At 42.3% G+C, this 24,869-nt stretch overlaps 1 protein-coding gene and 1 long non-coding RNA gene across 5 annotated transcripts in view; one reads left to right on the forward strand and one right to left on the reverse strand.

Moving 5' to 3' along the window:
* Positions 1 to 4,598: 4,598 nt before the first annotated feature.
* Positions 4,599 to 6,335, reverse strand: LOC308470697. Its single transcript, XR_013982567.1, has 2 exons — positions 6,071 to 6,335; positions 4,599 to 4,850 (listed from the first exon to the last, which is right to left on the reverse strand). It is a non-coding gene; the product is annotated as an uncharacterized lncRNA (long non-coding RNA).
* Positions 6,336 to 6,341: 6 nt separating this feature from the next.
* MYH10 (myosin heavy chain 10) overlaps positions 6,342 to 24,869 on the forward strand; it is a 75,142-nt gene continuing 56,614 nt past the window's right edge. For 3 of the 4 annotated variants that reach the window (XM_080993557.1, XM_080993559.1, XM_080993560.1), the window contains exons 1-3: positions 6,560 to 6,681; positions 14,185 to 14,557; positions 21,313 to 21,469. In XM_080993557.1, coding sequence (XP_080849683.1) covers positions 14,210 to 14,557; positions 21,313 to 21,469 — 505 coding nt within the window. In that variant the 5' untranslated portion in view covers positions 6,560 to 6,681; positions 14,185 to 14,209. Of the gene's footprint in view, positions 6,362 to 6,559; positions 6,682 to 14,184; positions 14,558 to 21,312; positions 21,470 to 24,869 lie in introns of those variants that run through there. The other variant, XM_080993558.1, reaches the window with a different exon arrangement.

A 24,869-nucleotide genomic window follows, 5' to 3' on the forward strand; every position in this document is an offset into this window, starting at 1 on the left:
GACTTAAGCATGAAATGAATGTGGCTCAAGTTCTCTAATTGGATTGAAGATGGTTTGGGAAAACACACATCAAACAGCTGTATATATCAAGAAACTACAAGTTAGATGAAGGGACATGGGTGGCGCTGAGGGTTAAACCACAGAGCCTAGGACTTGTCGATCAGAAGGTCGGCGGTTTGAATCCCTGCAACAGGGTGAGCTTCCATTGCTCGGTCCCTGCTCCTGCCAACCTAGCAGTTTGAAAGCACGTCAAAGTGCAGGTAGATAAATACCTCCGATGGGAAGGTAAACGACGTTTCCATGCGCTGCTCTGGTTCGCCAGAGATGAGCGCCGCAACCACAGTCGGCCATGACTGGACCTAATGGTCAGGGGTCCCTTTACCTTTACAGGTTAGATATGGATTGTGGCTAACACTGTGTGAATGTGACTTCAAAAACTAGAAGTGGGAATGCACTGGAAGTGGAGTAAGCGTTAATGTGAATATATACTCCATCACCCTGTTGTCATTTTTGGTTGATGGTTTTCACCTGTATCATTACAAAATTTATGAACTGTTTATGGTTTTAAATTTTATGTGGTCCAGCATCTATTTTATTTTTGCCTGTAATTCCCCTTTGTGACTGTGTTGATTTACTGTCATGTTCCTCATTTAACTACATATGTAGAGCGTTACTTAATTATTGCTTTAAAAATGTATGGCTCAGAAACACTTGTGCTGCTAGACTTTAAACTATAATGTGCTTAACAAGTCTACTTTGATGGTTTAGTGTACTGTAAAACATAGGAGCCAACTCCTAGGGGCCAGCCCCCCCCCCAGTTGATAGGCATTGCCATTCAAATGGTGTGTGTGTGTGTGTGCATCGTGCCATGTGATTATGTGTGGTGGGGTTTATCTATCCCCCCAATATTTTATTCCAGTTGGCACCCCTGCTGTAAAATCGAATCACATGCTCCCCTGCTAGCCATTCAATCTAACAAGAAGCACTGTTGAAAAATGAATCCATAGAATGGTCTTCCCTCCTATGCTTTTGTCTCACATTTGTTGTTGTTTAGTCATTTAGTCGTGTCCGACTCTTCGTGACCCCATGGACCAGAGCACGCCAGGCACTTCTGTCTTCCCCTGCCTCCTGAAGTTTGATCAAACACATGCTGGTAGCTTCAAGAATACTATCCAACCATCTCATCCTCTGTCGTCCCCTTCTCCTTGTGCCCTCCATCTTTCCCAACATCAGGGTCTTTTCCAGGTAGTCTTCTCTTCTCATGAGGTGGCCAAAGTATTGGAGCCTCAGCTTCACGATCTGTCCTTCCAGTCTCACATTTACTTGGGGGCATATGCTACTGGCAAGATTACTAGTCATCTATGGTCTTTTGTGGGACACCTGAAAAGACAGAGGACCATCTCTCTCTTCTTTTTCTCTCTGAGGGACTAGCCACCATGAGCAGGGCATGTTTAGGCACACTGCGAACACAAGTGCTGTTTTGGACAAAGCATGTGAAGAGCAAGTTTCTGAGTGCAAGAACTGAACTCCAGTCACCCCACAAAGCAAACTTTCACAAAAGTCATATCCATATATCAGCACAAGGCATTTAACAAAACTTGGATCCCTCATTCTTTTCTAAGCTCTTTATCTCCAATACACTCCCTGTCAGTTAGTTTCAAATTTAAGCGTAATCCAAAGGGATTTTGCTGTTGGCCTCCAGGTTCTGTATGATGGTGTTGGCACTGGAGGGTGCTAAGAAGGAAATGTGAAAACAGCTGGAAATGGAAAGAGTTCTTTGGTCCGCTGTTGCACAGACTTGTTCACCCCACCATATATGACCAAATCCATTTCTTCAAGGAAGTAAAAGGAGCCACACCACCGGCTCCCCTGCTTCTGCAAAATCTTGCTCTATTTAGGTTATAAATCCAGCTGGCTTCCATTCCAATTGTAGACAGCAAAAAACTCCTACTAAAGTCAAGATTATAATATAATCTATCATTTGAGTGCATATAAAAAATGGAAAAAGCAAGCCCTTGTCTCAGCCCACATCTTCTTTCCTTTTAAGAATGCTTAATTTTAAAAAACATATATTGTTTGTTTCCATTGTTTAATTAGTTTCCATTGCTTTAACCCAAAACAGTGATATTACTTGACATGAAAGGAGCATAATGTTCACAGAAAATCCTATGAAAGTTCAGGGCTGGGTGGTAAAGATGAATCAAGACTACTATTATTTAGAATGGTGCTTAGTATTCAAAGTACTTCACATACATTCACTTGTTAAAATATTTACAACTCTCTGTAAGGTAGATCAGTATTGTTAGTTCCATATCATGGGTGGGAGACGCGAGTTCAAGAGTGCTTTAAGAATACATGGTGAATTCATGGTTGACACAACATTTTTTTTTTTTTTTAAAGCAATTTATTAAATTTTACAATAAGGATAAACATAATGAACAATGTAACATTGATCTTAACATATTTTCACATTTTCTTTGGACTTCCTCACATCTCCCGCTCCCATTTTCATCGTTGTAACATTTTGTCAGCAATTTATCATCTTATTTAAATTCTTATATCCCTTCTATGTTTCATAATCTTATAATTCTCAAAAGGAGCTAAATTTCACAGTCTTACTTATTTTCTTAAAAAAAAAAAACTTCTAAATTTAGTGGTGCTCAGTTATTTTGATCTAGCATCTTGTTTAGCATTCATGGTTGACACAACATTTAAACCTAGGACTTTCTTATTTGAGGCATAGAGTGATGCCCAACTAAGTCGTAGACAGAGTTGGGACTTAAATTACTTAATTCCAATGATTTCAATGGGAGTATTCTGCGTATAACTAGTGATGGATTACCATGTAATCCTATGCATGCTTCCTCAGAAATAAGCCCCCCTGTGTTCACTGGGGCTTACTTCCAAGCAAGCCTATGTAGAATTACAAATTTACTAAGAAAGTCTCACTGAATTCAACGAAGCTTACTAGTCCCAGGTAGGTGAGTATAGAATGGTTCAACAACATATGGTATGTTGAAAGGATGGCGAACAGGCACACAAAGTGAAATAAGTGGCAGAAGACAGAAAAAAGAGTACTTGTAAAAGGTGTAGTTCCCCTTTTGTCAGCTATAAGGAGCAAGTTTTAAGTTGGGATTGATACAATAAATTAATATTGATTGCCTTATATTTACAGTGCTTTAGTACAAATCTGATACGTATTTATGTGAATAGAACTAAAGGAATATAATTTTTAATGCTTTCTACATTTATGCTCTTACTATGAAGAATGTATTATATGTTGTATATTTGTTCGTGTATGAATAATTTAAAATTATTTAAAAGGAGGAAGAAATAGGTTAGGTAGCTTTTACCACATCGGTTTTGCTCAACCCTACTCATTTCCTTTTCTTAAGTGCTGATCTCTGGCCACCTTTCTTCCAGATCTGAAGAATCTGTTCAAAGCTCTGTTGCAAAAGAGCTTTGAAGCCCAGGCTGGTCTGAGTCAACTTTGCTGTTTCGTTTTTTGTATTTTTCCATTTTTTAGTACTGTATTTTAAACTGTACACCCTTAGCAGGAAAATGCCATATATGTGCAGTAATACATAAGTAAATAAACACTTTCTATGGAAGAAAACATTCTCCTAAGCCATAAACTGTACTCTTTTTGACACCTGTTGAAAACATTCTTGTTTAGACAAGTCTACCAAGATGCTAAGTAAGTTGAGATACAGTAATTTTAATTTTAGCATTTTAACTTTTGTAGGTTTTAAAGCACTGTTGCATTTTTAATTTTTTATCTTTTTGTAAACCATTTCATGAGTTTCCCAACCTTTCAGTCATGCAATACATACATTTTATTGCATAAAACAAGAAAATAAACAAGTGTCAGCTCCCTCTTCTTTTAAAAAACTGTTCACAAAGACATCTCACAGCAGCCTGAATTATCCCCTTTTCGCTCTACAGTGAAAGAAGGACCTGCCTTTAAAGGTTTCAGGTTCTTTCTTCAAATAATCTAAGACCAGGGTTTTTTAACCTGGGGTTCATGGATTGAGGAGTTTCAGCAAGTTTCAACTGGAAGCCAACAAACCCCCCAATACAATAAGATAAATTACCATACTTTTCAGTGTATAAAACTAGGGTTATTTACTTTAAAATAAGGTTAAAAATATGGGGCTGTCTTATACAGTGGTACCTCGGGTTAAGTACTTAATTCATTCTGGAGGTGCGTTCTTAACCTGAAACTGTTCTTAACCTGAAGTACCACTTTAGCTAATGGGGCCTCCCGCTGCTGCCGCACCGCCGGAGCATGATTTCTGTTCTCATCCTGAAGCAAAGTTCTTAATCCTGAAGCAAAGTACTAATTCTGGGTTAGCGGAGTCTGTAACCTGAAGTGTATGTAACCTGAGGTACCACTGTACAAGGATAGTGCATATGCCCATTTTCTAAATTTGGGGTCCCCAAAAGTAGGGGGCATCTTATGAGGGTGTCTTATACACATAAAAATATGGTATGTGCAAAATTTTGTATTTTTGTGCATTTTTTCTGAGATCCATAGCTTTCATCAGATTCTCCAAGGGGTCCATGACTAAGAAAGATTAAGAACCACTGACCTAGACTTTCAAAGGAAAGGACTGAGCATGTTCTGTATTTCCATACAAACAGTCCAGTACAGAAGTTAATTCTGGGTTAAAAATCCAGCACCCATAAATTATTGGCTTTATTTTTAAAAAGCAAACTTTAGTCCGTATGTTTGCAAAGAGAGGCTTGAAAATGTGATGGGAAATGGGAGCGGCTCTCAGAGAGCTGGGATCCAAGTAGAAGTTCCAGACTGGTGCTTCTACGTTCTATATAGGACCATACCTCTTCCCCTAATTAGAAACAGCAAAACACATTATGAGCACATACAAACATTTGTATCAGTTACTGAATTGTTTTTCTTGATGGAGAATTTGCCTTTATTCTTTTGAAGTGCAGAATATACATTAACACTGTTAATGAGTTTCACCTGATCAGTCTCCTTAGCACCAGATCCAATTAGCCCTGTGAACTCTCTCAGTGACCTCAAGTCCTCTCCAGATACATTCAGAAGCCAGCCTTGCTGTTGCTGAACTGAGATTACAAACTATGATCACTGGATTTTAAAAATAAACTTTTTGGCGTGCGCACACACAGTTTCCCGCCACTCTGCATTTACTTATCAGTAGCATTCGGAACAAATTGATTAAACCTGTAGCATATCATGCAAGAAAAGCATGTTAAGGTTAAATTGTGATCGATCACTCACTTAACGTCAAAGTGTCCATGTCTAGTTATTGGCAATATATTATGTGCATGTGTGGTATGAACTGGCAGAGAATGAGTGTAGCTGTGAGCAGCAAAAAGCAGAGGGTGGAGCCGAGGCCAAGAGGTATCAGAGGTGTGAACTCAGTTCCTGGTGGGTGTATAATCATTCTACACAGACCCTCAAGACGGGCGGGCGGGGGCGGGGGGGATTTGTTGCATAGAGAATGGGCGAGGAAAAGCAATTTAGATGACGTTATTTGTACTGCAGTCTTTGCAGAAAATCACCTCCCAGGTGAATGAAAGGGTAGTTTTCCATGAGAAAGGGAGTGGTACTTTAAGACATCTAATTCACTGCAGGAATGCAATGCAAAAAGCATTCTTGCTTTTGTACCACGTATGAGGGAAATGGTCAACACGGACGATGTGTAAAGTAGAGGGGTCTGTAAGAGGGAGGGAAGGAGGGAGTCAATGCACGGTCTGGATTTGCTACAACGCCACGGCCTATGCGGCGGGTAGGGCGCGGCGCGCATCGTACCCCAAGGCCTCAGCGCTTGGGGTGACTCTGCTCCCGCAACGCTACACGCAGCACCACAGGATGGGCAGCCCGCTACACGCACCGCGCTAGTGCATGTCCTAATTACACCAGGCACGCAGAGAGGGAGGAGGGCGATGGCGCGCGCGGCAACTGCAGCTGCTTGCAGATGCATGCGGCGCAAGTGGGCGGGGTGCTGCTACATGCGACACATGCACCCCAGCGGGAGCAAAGGCTGCAGCGCTGCTCGGCCGCACGGCGCGCGCGCATTACCACGGCCGCTGCACCTGACCCCGCGCGGCGCCACTCTGGTCCGAGCTCGCTTTGACCTCGGCGAGGAAAGGAGGAGCAGCAGCAGCCGCCGCCGCCGCCGCAAAACGGGACAACCGCAGCCGTCCAACGTCCCGCCTCTATTCCAATACGCTCGGGTGACAAGCGTAAAGACGCCCAGCACTGGAAGGGCTGCTTCCCATTGATAGGCAGAGGCAGCCAGCCAATCCGAGGCCTCGCAAAGGGTCGGTGAAGCGGGAGGAGATGGAATTTCGGACGAGAAGCTTTGCGAAGGTTGCTATGAGTCTGGCTTGGACGGGGGCGGGTCTAAAGGGAGTGACCAATAGGCAGCGAGGAAAAACGCCGATAGGCGGGCGAGGCGACCAACGGGGCAGCCCAGCAACTTTCTTTTTCTCCCACCCTATTGGTGGGCGGTGCCAGAGAGGAGGTGGGGAGAGCTCGGTGTGGCGCTAAAGGCGCCGGGAGCGGGGGCGGGGCGGGTAGTGCGGAGTCGGTTCGAGCGCGCGCGCGCCGGGGGGAGAGGCGGCTCCGCAGACAGCGGACCAGCTTGAGCGGCCGAGAGGACGGCGCGGGCACGCGCGCGCGGAGAAGAGGTGAGGCGTGCGGGGGAAAGAAGGAGCGGGGAGGAAGCAGGGGAAGCTGCGAATGCCCCCCTCTCTTTCCCCCTCCCCCACATTTTCCCGCCTAGCCTGGACGAGATGGGGAGGGGGGAGGCGAAAGCAGCGGGGTCTCTGCTCCCACCTAGACGGGGGGGGGCGGTCCTCCTCCTCCCCGCTTGCCTCGCCTTCATCTTCAGGCGTCCTCCCCTCCCACTCCACCTTCTGAGGGAGGTGCGCGAAACGAATAGCCCACGTCCCCCCTCGTGGGAAATATGGGGGAAATATGAATGGGGCTCGCCTGTAATGGTCTCCCACCTCCCGTCCTTTCCATTCCCCTCCCTTGCAACGCGCTGCATGCGCGCCGGTGCAGACGTATCCAAAAGGGCTGCCTGCTCGGGGCCCGGGTCGCCGAAAAGCGCACGTGTCCCTTTGTTTAAGGGGTGGGTGGGATTGCTTGACGGCGTGGGGTAGGATGAGCGGTTGAAGCCAGAGGGGTAGGCATCGGTTTAGTCCGTACGCGGCTGAGGTTTCGGTAGCATCCATCTCTGGGGGCCGTATATAGGGTTGGGGTTAGGGGCGCTACCCTCTCCCGCCCTCCGGTTGCCTTTTGTGTGGCCGCTAGGAAGGCGCCGGTTAGCCGTAACCCCGCTTTTCCAAATAATTTCCCTGCCCAGTGAAGAGGTCTTGACGCCCTTCCGTGGGTTGGCGGCGTCTGTTTCCTTCCATCTTCCCGGTAAGGACTGGGAAGTTGTCACGCAGCCCTTTTGTGGGCTTCACCGTGGGTGCTGGTCACAACTGGTTCCAAACTTGGGAGCTGCTACCACTTAATTTCGAAACTACCGGCCAGTTCACAACAAGCACGCAAAACTGCTTGACCTAGTGGGCTACGTAGCATTGTTCTGTTCCTCATGTGAGATGCTCCAGGTGTATGTAAGATGCTTCAATGTCCTTGAAATGGCTGCACGGAACCTCTAAAACCTCGCCCCACCCATCGTTTACTCTACTCTTTTCTTATTCTAGTCACTGTTGTCTGATGATGTGAAAAGAGTGATGTAGCCTGACAAGTGATCTTTTCTTAACACTTAGTGCTGGTTTCTCAGAATGGCAAACAACAGAGGTCCTATCCAACTGTGTGACAAACTAAGGTTGCCCAGGTAACCCATTTGGGAGCACACACACCCCTTCGCCATGTGACTGTATTCTTCCAGACCTTAATGTTGATTCCTTCTTTGCATTGCTCTAGAAACTAGCTGATGCACTCACCTGGAATATTGGTTGTATATTGGTTGCACAGTGTTGGTTGGCTACTTTGTTGTATTAGAATGACACCTGGGCCTGCTTTGGAGTTCTAGCTTTAACCTAGAAAGGAAAAATAAATGCCTATCAATTTGCTGTGTATGTATGTATTATATATGTACGTATATAAATGTGCATAGGGCAGCTGGAAGTATAGGGCCCCACTAGAATAATACTGCTATAGATGTCTCCATGTGTTTTCAAAGGTGCCATCTTGATTTCAGTCAAATTTGTCTGTAGCATCTGTAGAGCTACTGGCTCTTACTTTGGGCATGATTTATTTGGGTTCTAGTTTCAATTGGAGCAACCTTACTTCTCCTTATTTTCCTTCTTGGAACCTTCTTTTGAGCAGTTTATTCTAAAGCACTATTCCTCCTTAGCTCTGCTTACTGTAGTCATTTCTTGGTCTACTGATGTGAATTCATCTGGTCTGCAGCAAGTAAGGCAGGCTGCTTCATGGCCCTCTGGTGGATTGAATGACTTCACACTTTATTCAGCTATAGTAACTTATCAGTCTGACATGTAGGTGTCTCCCTTGAAGGAGAATAGACTTGAATGGGTTGTATTCAACTAACTTGTACTCAATGTAGACCCACTGAAATGAATGCCCGTGATGAAGTTCGGTCCATTCTGAGTAAAAGTTAGTTGAATACAACCTAATGCATGCATAATTCTTAAAACTGCCTCCTTTAAAATGAGTGTTGGATTGTTGTACTTCAACTGAAATGGTGAGAGGCTTAGGCTGGGTTAGGACTCTTAGTAAAAATTGTTCCAGGATGGTGGTGAACAAGTCAGCACAAAGCAGCCACCCAGCAGAGAAAACTGTGACCTGTTTATCTAGAGCAGTGCAGGAAATGTTATTAGCCTGCATGCCGGAATCCATGGCAATATTTGTAAATGAATGTTACGTTGGGCAACTTTATTTTTATTTTTTAGTAATCTTTACAAAAATGTTGTCCATTATAATAAAATGATTTATATGCTAAAAAATAGGATAGCAAACACTTGGAAGGCGTCCTAGTAAAACATAATTGCATGATACCTACTTAACACACCATGAATTTTATCTTTCATGGGAAGAATTAACATTTTAACTTGCTTGACCATGTTTTTAGACAAAACAGGGTTGGGTTGGATATAGTAGTTATGCAATGCATCAAATAAATCAATGAAGCAATATGTTTCCTTAACTTTAGATAGTGTCCTCTTCACTGTTAAATTGGATATATTTCAAAACATCACCAGTTGCATCAAATCTGAACATCTGCCCTTTGATTGCCTTACTGTTCCAGGATCAGTAAAACTTTGGTTCAGCTCCAGAGCACATCCAAGTGAATTTGTTGGCTGGCATTTTGTGTCTGTAGTAAGTTTCAGGTAACTTATTATTAAAGGAAATGCACAGCACAGAACTTCATTTTACTTGGTCTCTTAAGTTTCTGCCTAAATTTCTTAAACTTGATTCTGTGCTGACAATATATTTCTAAATGCGTTTCTTGGCTATGGCAGAAATAATGTAATTTCATTTAAACTGCTGTAATTGATTATTTTCAGAAGTATTACTTATTCTGCTTTGGATCAACATTCCCATGTTTATGTTCCAGTATTACACATAGTCTCAACATTTATTTTGCAGTCATAGCTACTAACATGCATTTTATGTCACCTATGCTTAAGTGCCATGCTTAAGTTATGCTGGTCACTATTTCTAGACTTATGACCAAGCTGATCTGAGTTTAGGAATTTTATTCAAGTGATTCGCCTGAAGATTTAAGTATGGCTGGTATTACAGCATTGGTGGGGAACCTTTGCTTTTTTTGGTCAACAGCCACATGCTGGTAGTCGGAATGGATATGCCAAAGCCAAAAGTACACAGGACCAGGGGGCGGGCCCTTTCCTTTCTTTCTCTGGAAGCACAATCTCTTATTCCCTGCCCAGCTGGCTGCTAAAGGAGGAACTGATTACTTTCCCCAGAGAAGCGGGTAGCTTTTGTAATTAGGCTCAGGGCTGTAGGTTACCCATAAGGAATAATTTTGTATCAAAAGAAGGATTGGAGCAGTCATAGGCAAACTCGGCCCTCCAGATGTTTTTTTGAGACTACAATTCCCATCATCCCTAGCTAACAGGACCAGTGGTCAAGGATGATGGGAATTGTAGTCCCAAAACATATGGAGGGCCAAGTTTGCCTATGCCTGCATTGGAGAGTTAAAGATATTAGGTTAATTGGGTATTTATCTTCATTCAGGGGAAAAGGTGCTAGGAGGAGAATACAGTGGTAGAATCATAGAGTTGGAAGAGACCACAAGGGCCATCGAGTCCAACCCCCTGCCAAGCAGGAAACACCATCAGAGCACTCCTGACATATGGTTGTCAAGCCTCTGCTTAAAGACCTCCAAAGAAGGAGACTCCACCACGCTCCTTGGCAGCAAATTCCACTGTCGAACAGCTCTTACTGTCAGGAAGTTCTTCCTAATGTTTAGGTGGAATCTTCTTTCTTGTAGTTTGGATCCATTGCTCCGTGTCCGCTTCTCTGGAGCAGCAGAAAACAACCTTTCTCCCTCCTCTATGTGACATCCTTTTATATATTTGAACATGGCTATCATATCACCCCTTAACCTCCTCTTCTCCAGGCTAAACATGCCCAGCTCCCTTAGCTGTTCCTCATAAGGCATTGTTTCCAGGCCTTTGACCATTTTGGTTACCCTCCTCTGGACACATTCCAGTTTGTCAGTGTCCTTCTTGAACTGTGGTGCCCAGAACTGGACACAGTACTCCAGGTGAGGTCTGACCAGAGCAGAATACAGTGGCACTATTACTTCCCTTGATCTAGATGCTATACTCCTATTGATGAGGCCCAGAATTGCATTGGCTTTTTTAGCTGCCGCGTCACACTGTTGGCTCATGTCAAGTTTGTGGTCGACCAAGACTCCTAGATCCTTTTCACATGTACTGCTCTCAAGCCAGGTGTCACCCATCTTGTATTTGTGCCTCTCATTTTTTTTGCCCAAGTGCAATACTTTACATTTCTCCCTGTTAAAATTCATCTTGTTTGTTTTGGCCCAGTTTTCTAATCTGTCAAGGTCGTTTTGAAGTGTGATCCTGTCCTCTGGGGTGTTAGCCACCCTTCCCAGTTTGGTGTCATCTGCAAATTTGATCAGGATGCCCTTGAGTCCATTATCCAAGTCGTTGATAAAGATGTTGAATAAGACCGGGCCCAAGACAGAACCCTGTGGCACCCCACTAGTCACTCTTCTCCAGGATGAAGAGGAACCATTGATGAGCACCCTTTGGGTTCGGTCAGTCAGCCAGTTACCAATCCACTGAGTGGTAGCATAGTCAAGACCGCATTTTACCAGCTTCTTTGCAAGAATATCATGGGGCACCTTGTCAGATGCCTTGCTGAAATCAAGGTAGGCTACATCCACTGCGTTCCCTTCATCTACCAGGCTTGTAATTCTGTCAAAAAACGAGATCAGGTTAGTCTGACATGACTTATTTTTCAGAAATCCATGCTGACTATTGGTGATCACAGCATTCCTTTCTCGGTACTCACAGGCTGTTTGCTTAATGATCTGCTCCAGAATCTTCCCTGGTATTGATGTCAGACTGACTGGGCGGTAATTATTTGGGTCCTCTCTTTTCCCCTTTTTGAAAATAGGGACAACATTTGCCCTCCTCCAGTCTGCCGGGACTTCGCCTGTTCTCCAGGAATTCTCAAAGATGACTGCCAGTGGTTCTGAGATCACATCTGCCAGTTCTTTTAATACTTTTGGATGCAGTTCATCTGGCCCTGGAGACTTGAATACATCTAGACTAGCCAAGTATTCTTGTACTATCTCCTTAGTTATTCTGGGCTGTGTTTCCTCTGCTGAATCATTTGCTCCAAATTCTTCAGGTCGGGCATTGTTTTCTTTATCGGAGAAGACTGAGGCAAAGAAGGCATTGAGGAGTTCAGCCCTTTCTGTGTCCCCTGTTTGCATTTCACCATCTTCTCCTCTGAGTGACCCCACTGTTTCTTTGTACCTCGGGTTAAGTACTTAATTCGTTCTGGAGGTCTGTTCTTAACCTGAAACTGTTCTTAACCTGAAGCACCACTTTAGCTAATGGGGCCTCCTGCTGCTGCCGCACCGCCGGAGCATGATTTCTGTTCTTATCCTAAAGCAAAGTTCTTAACCTGAAGCACTATTTCTGGGTTACCGGAATCTGTAACCTGAAGCATATGTAACCCGAGGTACCACTGTACTTGTTTTAAGTTGATTGCGCATCTCCAGCCAAAAATCCCCTGAACTAAGGTTCAGACTGCTAAATGGTTTCTCGGAGCTCCTGCTTATAATTCATCTTTACGCATCCCATTGAAGACTTAGGGCCTGCTGGAAGACAGAATGAAAGGAAACATTTCTTCTACCACTCTAGTTCAGGGTCACTTGAAGGACAGTAAACAACATGCTGAAGATATGGTATTACAGTATAGTTCTTCCAGATGAGAAGGATGGGGAATACCCCTAAGTTCCTCAGCGTTTATCAGGCTTGCTATGGATGGAATCTTTACTTTTGTTACATTGGAATTTTGCCCTTTGAAATCTCCAAGCCCCCACTTCTGTTCAGTGTTAGAAACTCAGATATATAAGCTAGGTGCCAAATGGCACCTTAAACCTAGGTTACAGTCGCCACAATGGATTTGATATCCTGCTTTATCACTACCTGAAGGAGTCTCAAAGCGGCTAACAATCTCCTTTTCCCTTCCTTACCCACAACAAACACTCTGTCAGGTGAGTGGGGCTGAGAGACTTCAGAGAAGTGTGACTGGCCCAAGGTCACCCAATAGCTGCATGTGGAGGAGCAGGGAATCAAACCCGGTTCACCAGATTACGAGTCCACCGCTCTTAACCACTACACCACACTAGGAGGTTGGGCCAGATGACCCTCGGGGTCTCTTCCAATGCTACAATTCTATGATTCTGTGATCTCAACTACATTGCTTGACTGTAGCTTCCTCTTACAACAGTTCACTTGTCCCAGTATGCAAGAAGTAGAAAAACACACAGTGGAAATTCACTCTGGACTAAGGCAGAGGTTTTTAAACATGTGTTTGCCAACTTTGGTGTCCAGAAATCTCAAGGTAGTTGCAGTTGGACCTGTGCCAGTAGCAAAATGTGCCTGGCGCTTGCGGAATTTCGAACACTGCTTCTGTTTGCCTACCATCTTCCAGCAGAGCCTAGCTGGCAACTCAGCTGGTTTATCCTCCTTCAGAAGTTGCTGATGCTTCCTATTATGTATTGGACAGGTAGTTGTGAAACTACTGAATGCACTGACAGCTATGGAGCTGTCATGGAGTGGTAATCCATTATTTCTGTTACTGCACCAAAAACAAATTGTACAGTACTAAATATAACTTTATAAAGTTAAAGCCATTCTATACAGAAACTGGTATCCTGCATCAAAGTACTTTGGCATAGGAAAATGCAGTGTAGTGTACATGTTTAATTGAAAATAAGCCCCATAGAGTTGAATATTTGTCCCTAGCTTAAATGTTTATAAGATTGCAGCCTTTGGTTTGACTGGACCGTTAAGTTCAATCAACTGGAGTTTGTCCACAGACAGCTTTCTGAGTCATGTGGCCAGCATAACTAAAACACATCTGGTGCAATGGGACAACGTGACGGTAGCCAGAGCACATGGAAACGCTGTTTACCTTCCCGCGACTCTGGTACCTATTTATCTACTGGTGCTGTTACGCTTTCGAGCTGCTAGGTTGGCAGGAGCTGGGACAAAACAATGGGAACTCACCCATCGCTTGGATTCAAACTGCCGACCTTATGATCAGCAAACCCAAGAGGTCTGGTGGTTTAGACCACAACGCCACCTTTGTCTTGGTGGGCTGCAGTGTCAGTGCATTGAAAGTAAATGGGAAAAGCAAGCTGAGATGCAGATACTTGCATGGCTACAGATGGGGCTCTTATTAAGCAAAGATGAGCATTACATTGGAGCAAATATGCTTTCTTACAGAAATGGCCTGGTTTCATAGGATGTTTCGCTTTCATAAGCACCCATTTCTGCAGAATCTGCTAAATCCCCTATTTGGGTATACATCCTTGAGATTATTCAGTGCTCTAGCTGTAGAATCTGCTGAGTTTGAGAAACCAGCCAATTCAGGTTCATGTATTAATAGTGACTGCTACTTCTGTTTTCATTTTTCCCCCCTAGGTTGCAGTTATTTGTTAATTCCCGCATGATGGCGCAGAGGATAGGACAGGAGGACCCTGAGAGATATCTCTTTGTGGACAGGGCAGTAATCTACAACCCTGCTACACAGGCTGACTGGACTGCTAAAAAACTTGTGTGGATTCCTTCAGAACGTCATGGCTTTGAAGCTGCAAGCATCAAAGAGGAGAGGGGAGATGAAGTGCTGGTTGAACTGGCTGAGAATGGGAAGAAAGCAGTTGTCAACAAAGATGACATTCAGAAGATGAACCCTCCCAAATTTTCTAAAGTGGAAGACATGGCAGAATTAACCTGCTTAAATGAGGCCTCTGTTCTACATAATTTGAAGGACCGATACTACTCTGGGCTCATTTATGTAAGTAATAATTATTTGACTGGCCTTTACTGGACCATGGAGCCACCAACAACAGCTTCCTTATTGACTGAAATGTGAAAAAGTACCTGTATCTTTTTTAATGCCAGCCTGATGTTACGTATAACTTGTAACTTGATCCACAATGTGGTTAGGGTTCTGATAATCGCCCTACTTTTTCTTATTAGATAGTCTGTGGCTCTTGGTACTTTTGACTGTGGGGTAGTGATAAGGTGACCAGGACACACAAAACATTTTTGAATGCTTCAGCATTTGTGGCCAGGAAGGCTTTGGAACTGGTCACGAACATCTCTTCATTGTGTGACTGGAACCTTTTCTTTCCAAGCTTCTTTTGTTCTTCGATTTGGGGTGGTAAAAAAGAATGATGAGGTTTTCGCCCCTGGGCTTGGTCATAGTTTTGGGGCATAGACAAGTAGTCAGTAGCAGTCAAGAGAGGCGGCATGGGTGAAACATTGCTCTCCTACCTTCCCAAAGCATCACTGTTGTTACTGAGAGGGGGAGGGACAAAGCAGCAGGGAGCTAATCTGACTCCCCCCAATGCTGTGGCCTTGCCTCCCCCTCTTGGGTAATTGGCAGCAACATGCAGTGTTAGGAAAATAGGAGAGCTGACTTGCAAGCTGCTGTTGCAACTGGTGAGGATATGCAGCCTTGACTTTTTCTTCCAAGGCTGCACCTGTCCTTATGATGCTTATTCAGTGTTTGGACATGGTCAGGAGCTGAAGTGAACCAGCTGAAGTTGAATCTTGGCAAGGTGGAAGTGATGATGATAGCTGGCAGGTCTGGTGGCCTCTGGGAGTTTAGGATTCCTGTTCTAGATGTGGCTTACTTCCTCCTTGTCAGTCGAGTTTAGTAATCGCTATGCATATTCAGCTTTGTTGGCTGGATTTCAGCTAGGCATTTCTGCTTGATGGTTGGCATCTCTTATTGTTGGATAATTCAAATTACCTTCAAAGGACCAGACACCTGTAATGTGCGCTTGTGTGGGGCGTGCCCCTGAAAACAGAATTTTCCACAGGCACAGAATGTGGTAGATTATCTAGGGCTGGGTTTGTTGGAACCAAATTATATCTGTGCTCCGAAGTACATATTGCATCTGTAATTGTGTCCTGTGCACAATGCAAGGTGCTAGTTTTGACTTACAGGCATGGCTTAGGTATGACAGTAATGGCCAAATAATATGTGTTTTATTTGACTGAAAAAAGGAGCATTGTGCCTATTTTTTCCTCCTCTTTTCACTCACATGCCATAATATAAAACTTTTAGAGTTTCTTAAACCACCGTCTCCCTTTATATCTGAACCTAAAAACTGCTTTAATAAATCAGACTCTGTGTGGTAATAGTTGAATGATATCGAAAACAAGTGGTCTTCACTGGTGGCCCCATACTCATGGAATACAATCCCCCAAGAAATACACATGACTTCCTCACTAGCTATTTTTAAAAAGTCTCACCATTTTTAGATTTTTATGTGTTTTGCCTTGGTACCTCTTTCTCAATCTTACTCCCACTATGACTGTCTATCATATTCCTTGCCAGATTGTGTATGACAATGGACATTGGGTCAATTTGCATTGGTGGACTTCTACTTCAATGTGCCCCATCTTTCAGAATCTTATATTGGCTGCTTGTTTGGCTTTACCAAATTAAATAGAAATATGCCCCCTTTTAAAATCACTCAACTTTCCCCCATTTTTCAAAAAATAGTAACAGTGGCAATATTTCCTCAGCCCTCCTAAATAACTCCCAAAGTCACCCTTCCACCCTTTACATGGTTTTTGGATAACAGTAAATAACTTCACATAAGCTTATAAATTCCTTCTCCCCTCCCTCCAATACTAAATGTAGTCAAACTATAGCAGTCTGCTGCATCCTACATACTCTAATAGCTGATTCATACTCTTCCCCTTCCATACGTTCATATGTCAAGACACAACAAGAAAACTTGAAGCTTCAGACTCCCTTCTGTCCTTCACTAATATATTTCTTTCTTTCTGCTCTATTTTCTCAAGACAGAAGAAAAAGCAAGGTAGAACTACAAAGGGGGGTGGGCGCAGCACAGTATCTAGAAATAACGCCACCTTTGGGTCCTGGGTTTATCCACTGGTATATCCTACATTTATCCAATGCACATATTAAGTAGGTAGTAAAAGCTCAAGGGGAAAGCTGTAGCTCAATGCTAGGGCACATGCTTTGCATGTAGAAGATCCTCAGTTCAATTCCCCACATCTCCACTTCTTTTAAAAGGGGGTAGCAGCATTGGAAAGACTTGATTTTGATCTTTAGGTGACTCTCAGTATAAAAATTCTAATGGAAATGTTTAAAATTTCAAAATCTGAATCTTTCCATGCCAGATCTGAGATTGGTAACTTATTTTGAGGTCTAGTTCAAAGTGAATAACTATAATTCAACAAAACAGTTACTGTGTGGCATGTTATTGGCACTGTCCTAGATCTTAATTTCTACACCAAGAAAAAGAAGTCAATGTTAATAATACCTGAAATGTTTAAATCACAGTATTGAGTTGAGTCATATTATACCACATATTCTAGGCAAACAGTCTATGCAGCCTTCTGTTTTAGAAACACCTGAAGTGAAGAAATTCATATTTAAATTGCATTAGGAAAGGAAAATTTGTGCTTGAGCTATAAAATGGTATTTGAAAGAGGAGCTGTAGCCAAATGCAACGCCACATTTGTATTCAGTGAATCAGGAAATACTGTACTGCGGAAATTTGCCTTCTACTTTTCAAAATAAACCATGAAAATCAATACAATGGAAATTTACTTTGCACTGTGTTTTGTATCAAGTGGTTGATTTGGGCGTTTTTTGTGAGTTGTCTTAAGGGCTGCCCCCAGAGAGCTGAGAACGTAGTAGACAGTAGGGGGTTTAGGAGGAAGTGATTATGAAATTATGTGGGGTACATAAACTTTACTTTGTGACCAGAGGCCACTTTTGAGCTTCTGTAGGATGACTAGAGACTTGATTTTATTTAAAAAAACAACCAGAATTATTGCTTTGGCTATTGTGATTGTACCAGCTACTAATTTCTCTACAAATTCTTCACTTTGCAGAAGTACAGATGTACCGGACTAAACTGCTAGGATCAGTGTAAAGGACATGTGCATTCTGTGATAATGAAATTATAATTAAATTGAATATAATATTTTCCACTGCTTACATGATAAGCAATTGTAAACCCTGCCAAATTCAAGCAACTGATAGCTTCCTTTTCTTGAAGATCAAGTCTTAGGTCTTATTGTTCAAAAGGGGCTAGGAATGCTGGAATGTACTCTTGACAGGGTTCCACAAATATCTACACTCCAATGATAACTGTGACAGATTGTACCATATTTTCCTTTTTTTTAGTAATAATATTTATTAAAGTTTCAAAAAAGGTTACAAAAATAAGAAGAAAAAAATACAAAATACAGAAAAATAAAAACAATTAAAAACAATCAGTCTTTCCATATCTTATCTTTCATTTGCTTGTTTCCCTGACCTCCTCACACCTCCCTTTTTTGTATTCCAGTTCAATTAATTCAGCAATTCCCTTCCGTCTTTGATTTTATCTTAATCTTTTATCTTAATATATTATAACTTTAGATTATCACTTGTTAACAATCCATTTTTACATATTCCTTTATAACGTTGCTGCTAAAAACCCCTTAACTTCAACCCAACATCATTCTAACATTCATTAATTTTGCAGTATTTCTGTAGATAGTTTTTAAATTTCTTCCAATCTTCTTCCACTGACTCTTCTCCCTGGTCTCGGATTCTGCCAGTCATTTCCGCCAGTTCCATATAGTCCATCACCTTCATCTGCCATTCTTCCAGAGTGGGTAAATCTTGTGTCTTCCAATACTTTGCAATAAGTATTCTTGCTGCTGTTGTAGCATACATAAAGAAAGTTCTATCCTTCTTTAACACCAATTGGCCAACCATGCCCAGGAGAAAGGCCTCTGGTTTCTTCAGAAAGGTATATTTAAATACCTTTTTCATTTCATTATAAATCATCTCCCAGAAAGCCTTAATCCTTGGGCACGTCCACCAAAGGTGAAAGAATGTACCTTTCTTTACATTTCCAACATTTATTATCGGGCAAATGATAGATTTTTGCAAGCTTGACTGGGGTCATGTACCACCTGTAAATCATTTTCATAATATTCTCTCTTAAGGCATTACATGCCGTAAACTTCATACCTGTGGTCCATAACTGTTCCCAGTCAGCCATCATTATGTTATGTCCAACATCTTGTGCCCATTTAATCATAGCAGATTTCACCGTTTCATCCTGAGTATTCCATTTCAACAGCAAGTTATACATCTTTGACAAAATCTTGGTTTTAGCATCTAACAGTTCAGTTTCCAATTTTGATTTTTCCACCTGGAAGCCAATTTTCTTATCCAAGTTATATGCCTCCATTATCTGATAATAATGAAGCCAATCTCGCACTTTATTTTTTAGTTTTTCAAAACTCTGCAGTTTCAATTTGTCTCCCTCTTGTTCCAAAATTTCCCAATATTTCGGCCATTTGGCCTCCATATTGAGCTTTTTCTGAGCCTTCGCTTCCATTGGTGACAACCACCTTGGGGTTTTATTTTCAAGTAGGTCCTTACATCTTATCCAGACATTAAACAATGCTTTCCTGACAATATGATTTTTAAATGCTTTATGTGCTTTGACCTTATCATACCACAAATATGCATGCCATCCAAATACATTATTAAAACCTTCTAAATCCAAAATGTCTGTGTTTTCAAGAAGCAGCCATTCTTTCAGCCAGCAAAAAGCTGCTGATTCATAATAAAGTTTAAGGTCTGGCAGGGCAAATCCACCTCTTTCCTTTGCGTCCGTTAGTATTTTAAATTTTATTCTAGGCTTCTTGCCCTGCCAGACAAATCTAGAAATATCTCTCTGCCACTTCTTGAAACACAGATTGTACCATATTTTCCTTCAGGATGCTTTGTGGGCTTTATGTAGATTTCAAATTACTAAGCAATACTGTCTAGTGTTGTAGTAGCATTCAGTTTCAAAAACCTGCTGATAAGGAGGCATAAATAAGTATTCCCCCCACGCTACCTCAAGACACGAATTCACTTTTTTAATGTGTGTACTTTGATCTGTTTTTCATCTTGTTCAGTACTATTAGGTTAAATCTTCACACTAACATGAGTTGTAGAACAGCGCACATGATGGTCTTCTCTTTTATTGCTTTTTTAAAAAAATAACGTTCCCATTTCTAGGCTACTTAATAGTATGGCATAGATAAACTAGCCTTGTACTTATGGAATTGAGGAGCCCGCTAGCAGAAAATATTGTTCTGTTCCTCCTTGGGAAGTGGCAGCTGAAGTGAGGACCCCAAATCCTAAGCAAGTTGTAGAACAGTGCACTACTGAGGAAGGGGAATATAGGACACAGGTTTATATGCTGCTATTGCTACAGATTATATATTGTTCTTTCACTTGAGAAGCAGAATTTCAAAAAAGATATTTGGGCCTGTGTTTTAAGATGGTCTAATATCTTTGGCTTAAAATCTAGCAAGACTCTGACTTGCAGCAAATGGGGCATCTAGTTATGCAAAGAGGTACCAGCATCAGTCTTGAGGCTAGAGCTTTTCCATTATCCATGCCCAGATTGTGGTCATAGTATACAGTAGGCTTGCAACTTGCACAGGGTTATTTTCAGAGGGAGTGTGCATAAAGCTGAAATCATTTATAATCAGAACAACCACAGATTTCCCCCCTCCTCCATGTGACCTTTCTGAAGCTGGTGCGCCGAGTGGGCCTTGCCCCACCCGGAAGGCAGAGAGAGCTTTTAAGCCCTCTACATTGCTTATTAGGCTCTGTGAAGGTTCATGCAGGTTCTGGAGGTTCCTGTGAGATGTCACCAGCCCATCCAAGATCCAGTAAGCAAAGTGGAGAGCTTAAAATCTTTTTCTGCACCAGTGAAATGCAACACTCTTTCTATGTGCTTGGTTGTCATCCGAATTTTTCCTCTGCTGGTTTAAGTAGGGAGGGCAAATAAACATCAGCTCCAGACCGTGTGCTGTTCCCCCCATCCCCAACGTTGACATGAGCTATAGCGGTAAACTATTTTTTGCAGCTGAAGTCTTTTAAAAGACCCACTAAGTACCTTTATTTCAATAATGCTGTAGTGTGGAACATGTCTCCCCCACTTGCTTGTTTGTATCTATGCAGGAGTGAAATGTGTGTAAGCTAACAGGGCATTGTGTATGTTTCTGAACAAAAACAAAGCATTGAGCGTTGTGTGGTTAAGGACAGGATGGATAGGAATCAGTAGCTCAGTTTGCATGTCACGCTAAGCCAAATTATGGCAGTATGTGAAAGAGCAAGCATGTTTAGAAAATGACAAGCATCTTTCTTCTCTCTGCTCCTGCTAGGCAAGGTGTAAACCAAAAGCAAACCTTGGTTGCAGGACAAACCATGGTTTAGACAATCAATGAGCCATAGTTCATGTGTAATTCTAAGCCAAACCATGGCTTATTTTCCAACAGTGCAGTAGGAGTGAATTAGCCACTATTTTATAACTCTACACCTGCATGCTTTCCTGTTCACTCTTATCCACAATTTAGCATCGTGAATTAAACCAAAGATAATGGGGAAAAAGTTTTATTTATTTAACAATCAGTTAAAAAAAATAAACAGTAGTACATACAGGTTAGGTTAATGCAGGCTGGGAGAGACTAATCAACTTTTCTTCCCCCTCCCTGTAGACATACTCCGGGCTCTTCTGTGTAGTCATAAATCCTTACAAGAACCTCCCAATTTACTCCGAGAACATCATTGAAATGTACAGAGGAAAGAAACGCCATGAGATGCCTCCACATATTTATGCAATATCTGAATCAGCATATCGATGCATGTTGCAAGGTAAGATGCACACTTTAAACGTAAAGTGTTAAGTATGCAGCTGGGAATCATTTTCGGTATCTGCCTTATTCGTATGCTACATTTGCACCTTTCTGTTGGTAAAACTGACCTGTTTATACTTTCCCAATGACTTCATAGGTTATTTGATATATCCATACCATGGCTACCAATGAAAGTTATTAAGGTAGCTACCAGTGTATTTAAAAGAATGTTACGAATCACATTGGAGACATCCTAAATATGGATTTCACAAATTTTGCTTACTGCACAGATGTTTCAATCAGTTTGTATGCCATATTGTTAAATATAGAAACACCCAAATAATGCACTATAGAGTAAAATGTTACTCTACCTACCACATCTTGCTAAGTTCTCAATTACCCAAATACCATTGTCTGACAAGTTCTTCGATGCTGGTTAAATTAATTAAAACCTCAGATGAATTATCTCTCCCCCTCCAAGCTTTTTAGTGAGAACTAATTCTGAAACTGACAATGGGGAGAGAGGGGTGAACCCTACTGTGAAGGTGCAAATTTTCAAACTTCATATTTCCCTTGCTACTTGAGGAGTTGGATGCATGGCTTCTGTTTCACACATGAGATGCTGTGAAAAATGGCTACAAGAAGATTATGCTACAGCATTTTCAGAGTTTCTGCACACTTCAAAGTGTTGAATACGTAGCCGGGAATCATTTTCAGTATCTGCCTATCCATATGCTACATTTTTACCTTCCTGTTGGTAAAACTGACCTGTTTCACTTTTCCCTTGGCCTTCATAGGTTGTGGTTATATGATATATTTATACTCTGCCATCTTAAGAACTTCAGTTAGTAGGCAGCCAATATACTTAAAATAAAATGGGGAAGACTTTTTAGGGCACCACACATACACAAACACACACACACACACAGAGAGAGATCTAGTTCTTGGATTTTCCAATTGCCGTTGTGCAACTGAATCCTCTGACCTGGAAATGTCCTCAGAAATACTAGATGTTAAGTCCTTTGCAAGTCTGGGCTACTCCACTGTTCAAAGCCTATTGCCGGTACTCAAATATTCTGCCTTTTTATCTATCCTTTCAGGGTTATGAAAGAAAACTTTGACTCGACTTAACCGTTCAGGGGTCTTTTATGTTTACCTATTAAAGAAAACTACATGAAAGTAGTGGATATCACTTTGAGATACTGGTTTTCACCCTGATGTTTATCATTTTTATGATTTTTAAAATTGAGTTGTATTTGTCATTTTCCCATGCATTCTCTCAGTTTGGAGAGATCCTTTTGGAAAGCTTCACAAGACTGCTTTGTTTTAACCACCCTTAACAATTTACCACCATCAGCAAACTTGGCTACTTCCCTGCTGACTCCCAACTCTAGGTAGTTTATGAACAAGTTGAAAAGCACAGGTCCCAGTGCCGATCCTTGGGGCAGAGGGACTCCACATTCTACACTCGAAGAGATGCTTAGTACTTACTTACGGAAGACTTTGCAGACTAAATGAAACCACTTGCAGAAAATTTGCCCCTTGGGGGCTTCCACTTCTTGCTAATCACATTGTTATCCCTGGAGTTTGTCAGCAGAATCTTTTATGAATGGTTAAATTGCCTTAATAGATATTAATGCATTAAAGACTGTTAGCATGATGTTTAACATTAATTGGAGCCCTCAAGTTTTGGCCTCTCTCAAATGGGAAATGGGAATAAATTTCAGGCAATAGGCTTTGAGAAGATAATTCTGTTCCATGACTTCACTGCCAAGTGAAGAAAGGACTGGAGAATGGAGCACTTGGCAGCTGTTGTGCTTTAACACTTGGCATTATTAAAACTACAGTTGTTGCTTCTGGTACATGAAAGGCAGAGCATTGAAAAGCTGTGCTCTCTGCCTCCAGGACTGGGGACACGTGTGTGATTTATTTATATATCAAACAATTTATATACTGCTTAACTACAGTCGTCTCTTAAGTGGTTTGCAGGAATACGGTGCCAAAACAAAAACAAAAAACGGTCAAAACTATAAAATCAAACCTCAATTACAATGCCTGCTGGAATAATAATAATAAAGTCTTCAGCAGGCAACAGAAGTTTTTTGGGGGGGGCAGGGAATGGTGGTGACTGCTGCCTGACATCAGCTGGAAGGGAGTTCCATAAAATGGGGCCAGTAATACTAAGTGTACAGCTCCTGTTGGATACCAACTATGGATTTGAGCCACGGTGGACCACTAAAAGTGACTCCCACAAAGACCTCAGTGATCATGCAGGGGCACAAGGAATTCAGAGAGAAGCAGTCACACTGCTCTCTAGGTATCCAAGCCTTTAACATAGGTGGGAGTAACCACTGAGGGAGAGCTTGAAAAATCTTTGAAATACATTAGGGATGTTTTGTGCTACCCTTTTAAAGGCAGGCTTGACTAAGCTGCTTGCGTCTTGAGGACAACTTCTTCTTTTTTTTTTAAAAAAAATAACTTTTATTTTGCTTTAAACAGGTACATATAAATATAGACAACCAAAATTACAAAGGAAAATTCCTTAATAGTAATGGGGGAAAAAACTTTAAAAACTACAAAAAATATCAAAGTACCGTATTTTTCGCTCTATTGGATGCAGTTTTCCCTCTCCAAAAATTGAGGGGAAATGTGTGTGCGTCCTATAGAGCGAATGCAGGCTTGTGCCATAGCCGCGCGCAACCCCTCCGGCAGGGAGAGGCTGCACGGGGCTATGGCTTCTTTAGCCCTGCGCAGCGTCTTCCGGCAAGGAGAGGCTGCACGGGGCTAAAGGGGAAGCCAAAACAGCGAGCGGGATCCATCCCGCTTGCTGCCTTGCCTTCTTCCATAGCTGCACGCAACCCCTCCGCAAGGAGAGGCTGCACGGGGCTAAAGGGGAAGCCAAAACAGCGAGCGGGATCCATCCCGCTTGCTGCCTTGCCTTCTTCCATAGCTGCACGCAACCCCTCCGCAAGGAGAGGCTGCACGGGGCTAAAGGGGAAGCCAAAACAGCGAGCGGGATCCATCCCGCTCGCTGCCTTGCCTTCTTCCATAGCTGCGCACAACCCCTCTGGCAGGGAGAGGTTGTGTGCAGCCTGTACACTGCTCTTTGGGGCTGGGGGGGGGGAAATATTTTTTCCTTGATTTCCCCCCCTAAAAACTGGGTGCGCCCTATGGTCCGGTGCGCCCTATGGTGCGAAAAATACGGTACATAACACAGAACATAAGCAACTATGGAAAAGATAAAAGAAAAGAAAAAAGAAAAATAGGAAAAAAAGAAAAGTAAAAAGGAAGATAAGCCAAAGCAGGAAGGCTCATCTATTGTACACTTTGAGGACAACTTCTGTGCTTTTAAAATTTGTACCACTGCGTTCAGGGTCATTTAGGCCGCTTGTTCTGTTTGGGGGAGTGGAGGAGCTTGG

The sequence above is a fragment of the Podarcis pityusensis genome, assembly GCF_964106645.2.
Source record: "Podarcis pityusensis genome assembly, chromosome: 2".
NCBI lineage: Eukaryota > Metazoa > Chordata > Lepidosauria > Squamata > Lacertidae > Podarcis > Podarcis pityusensis.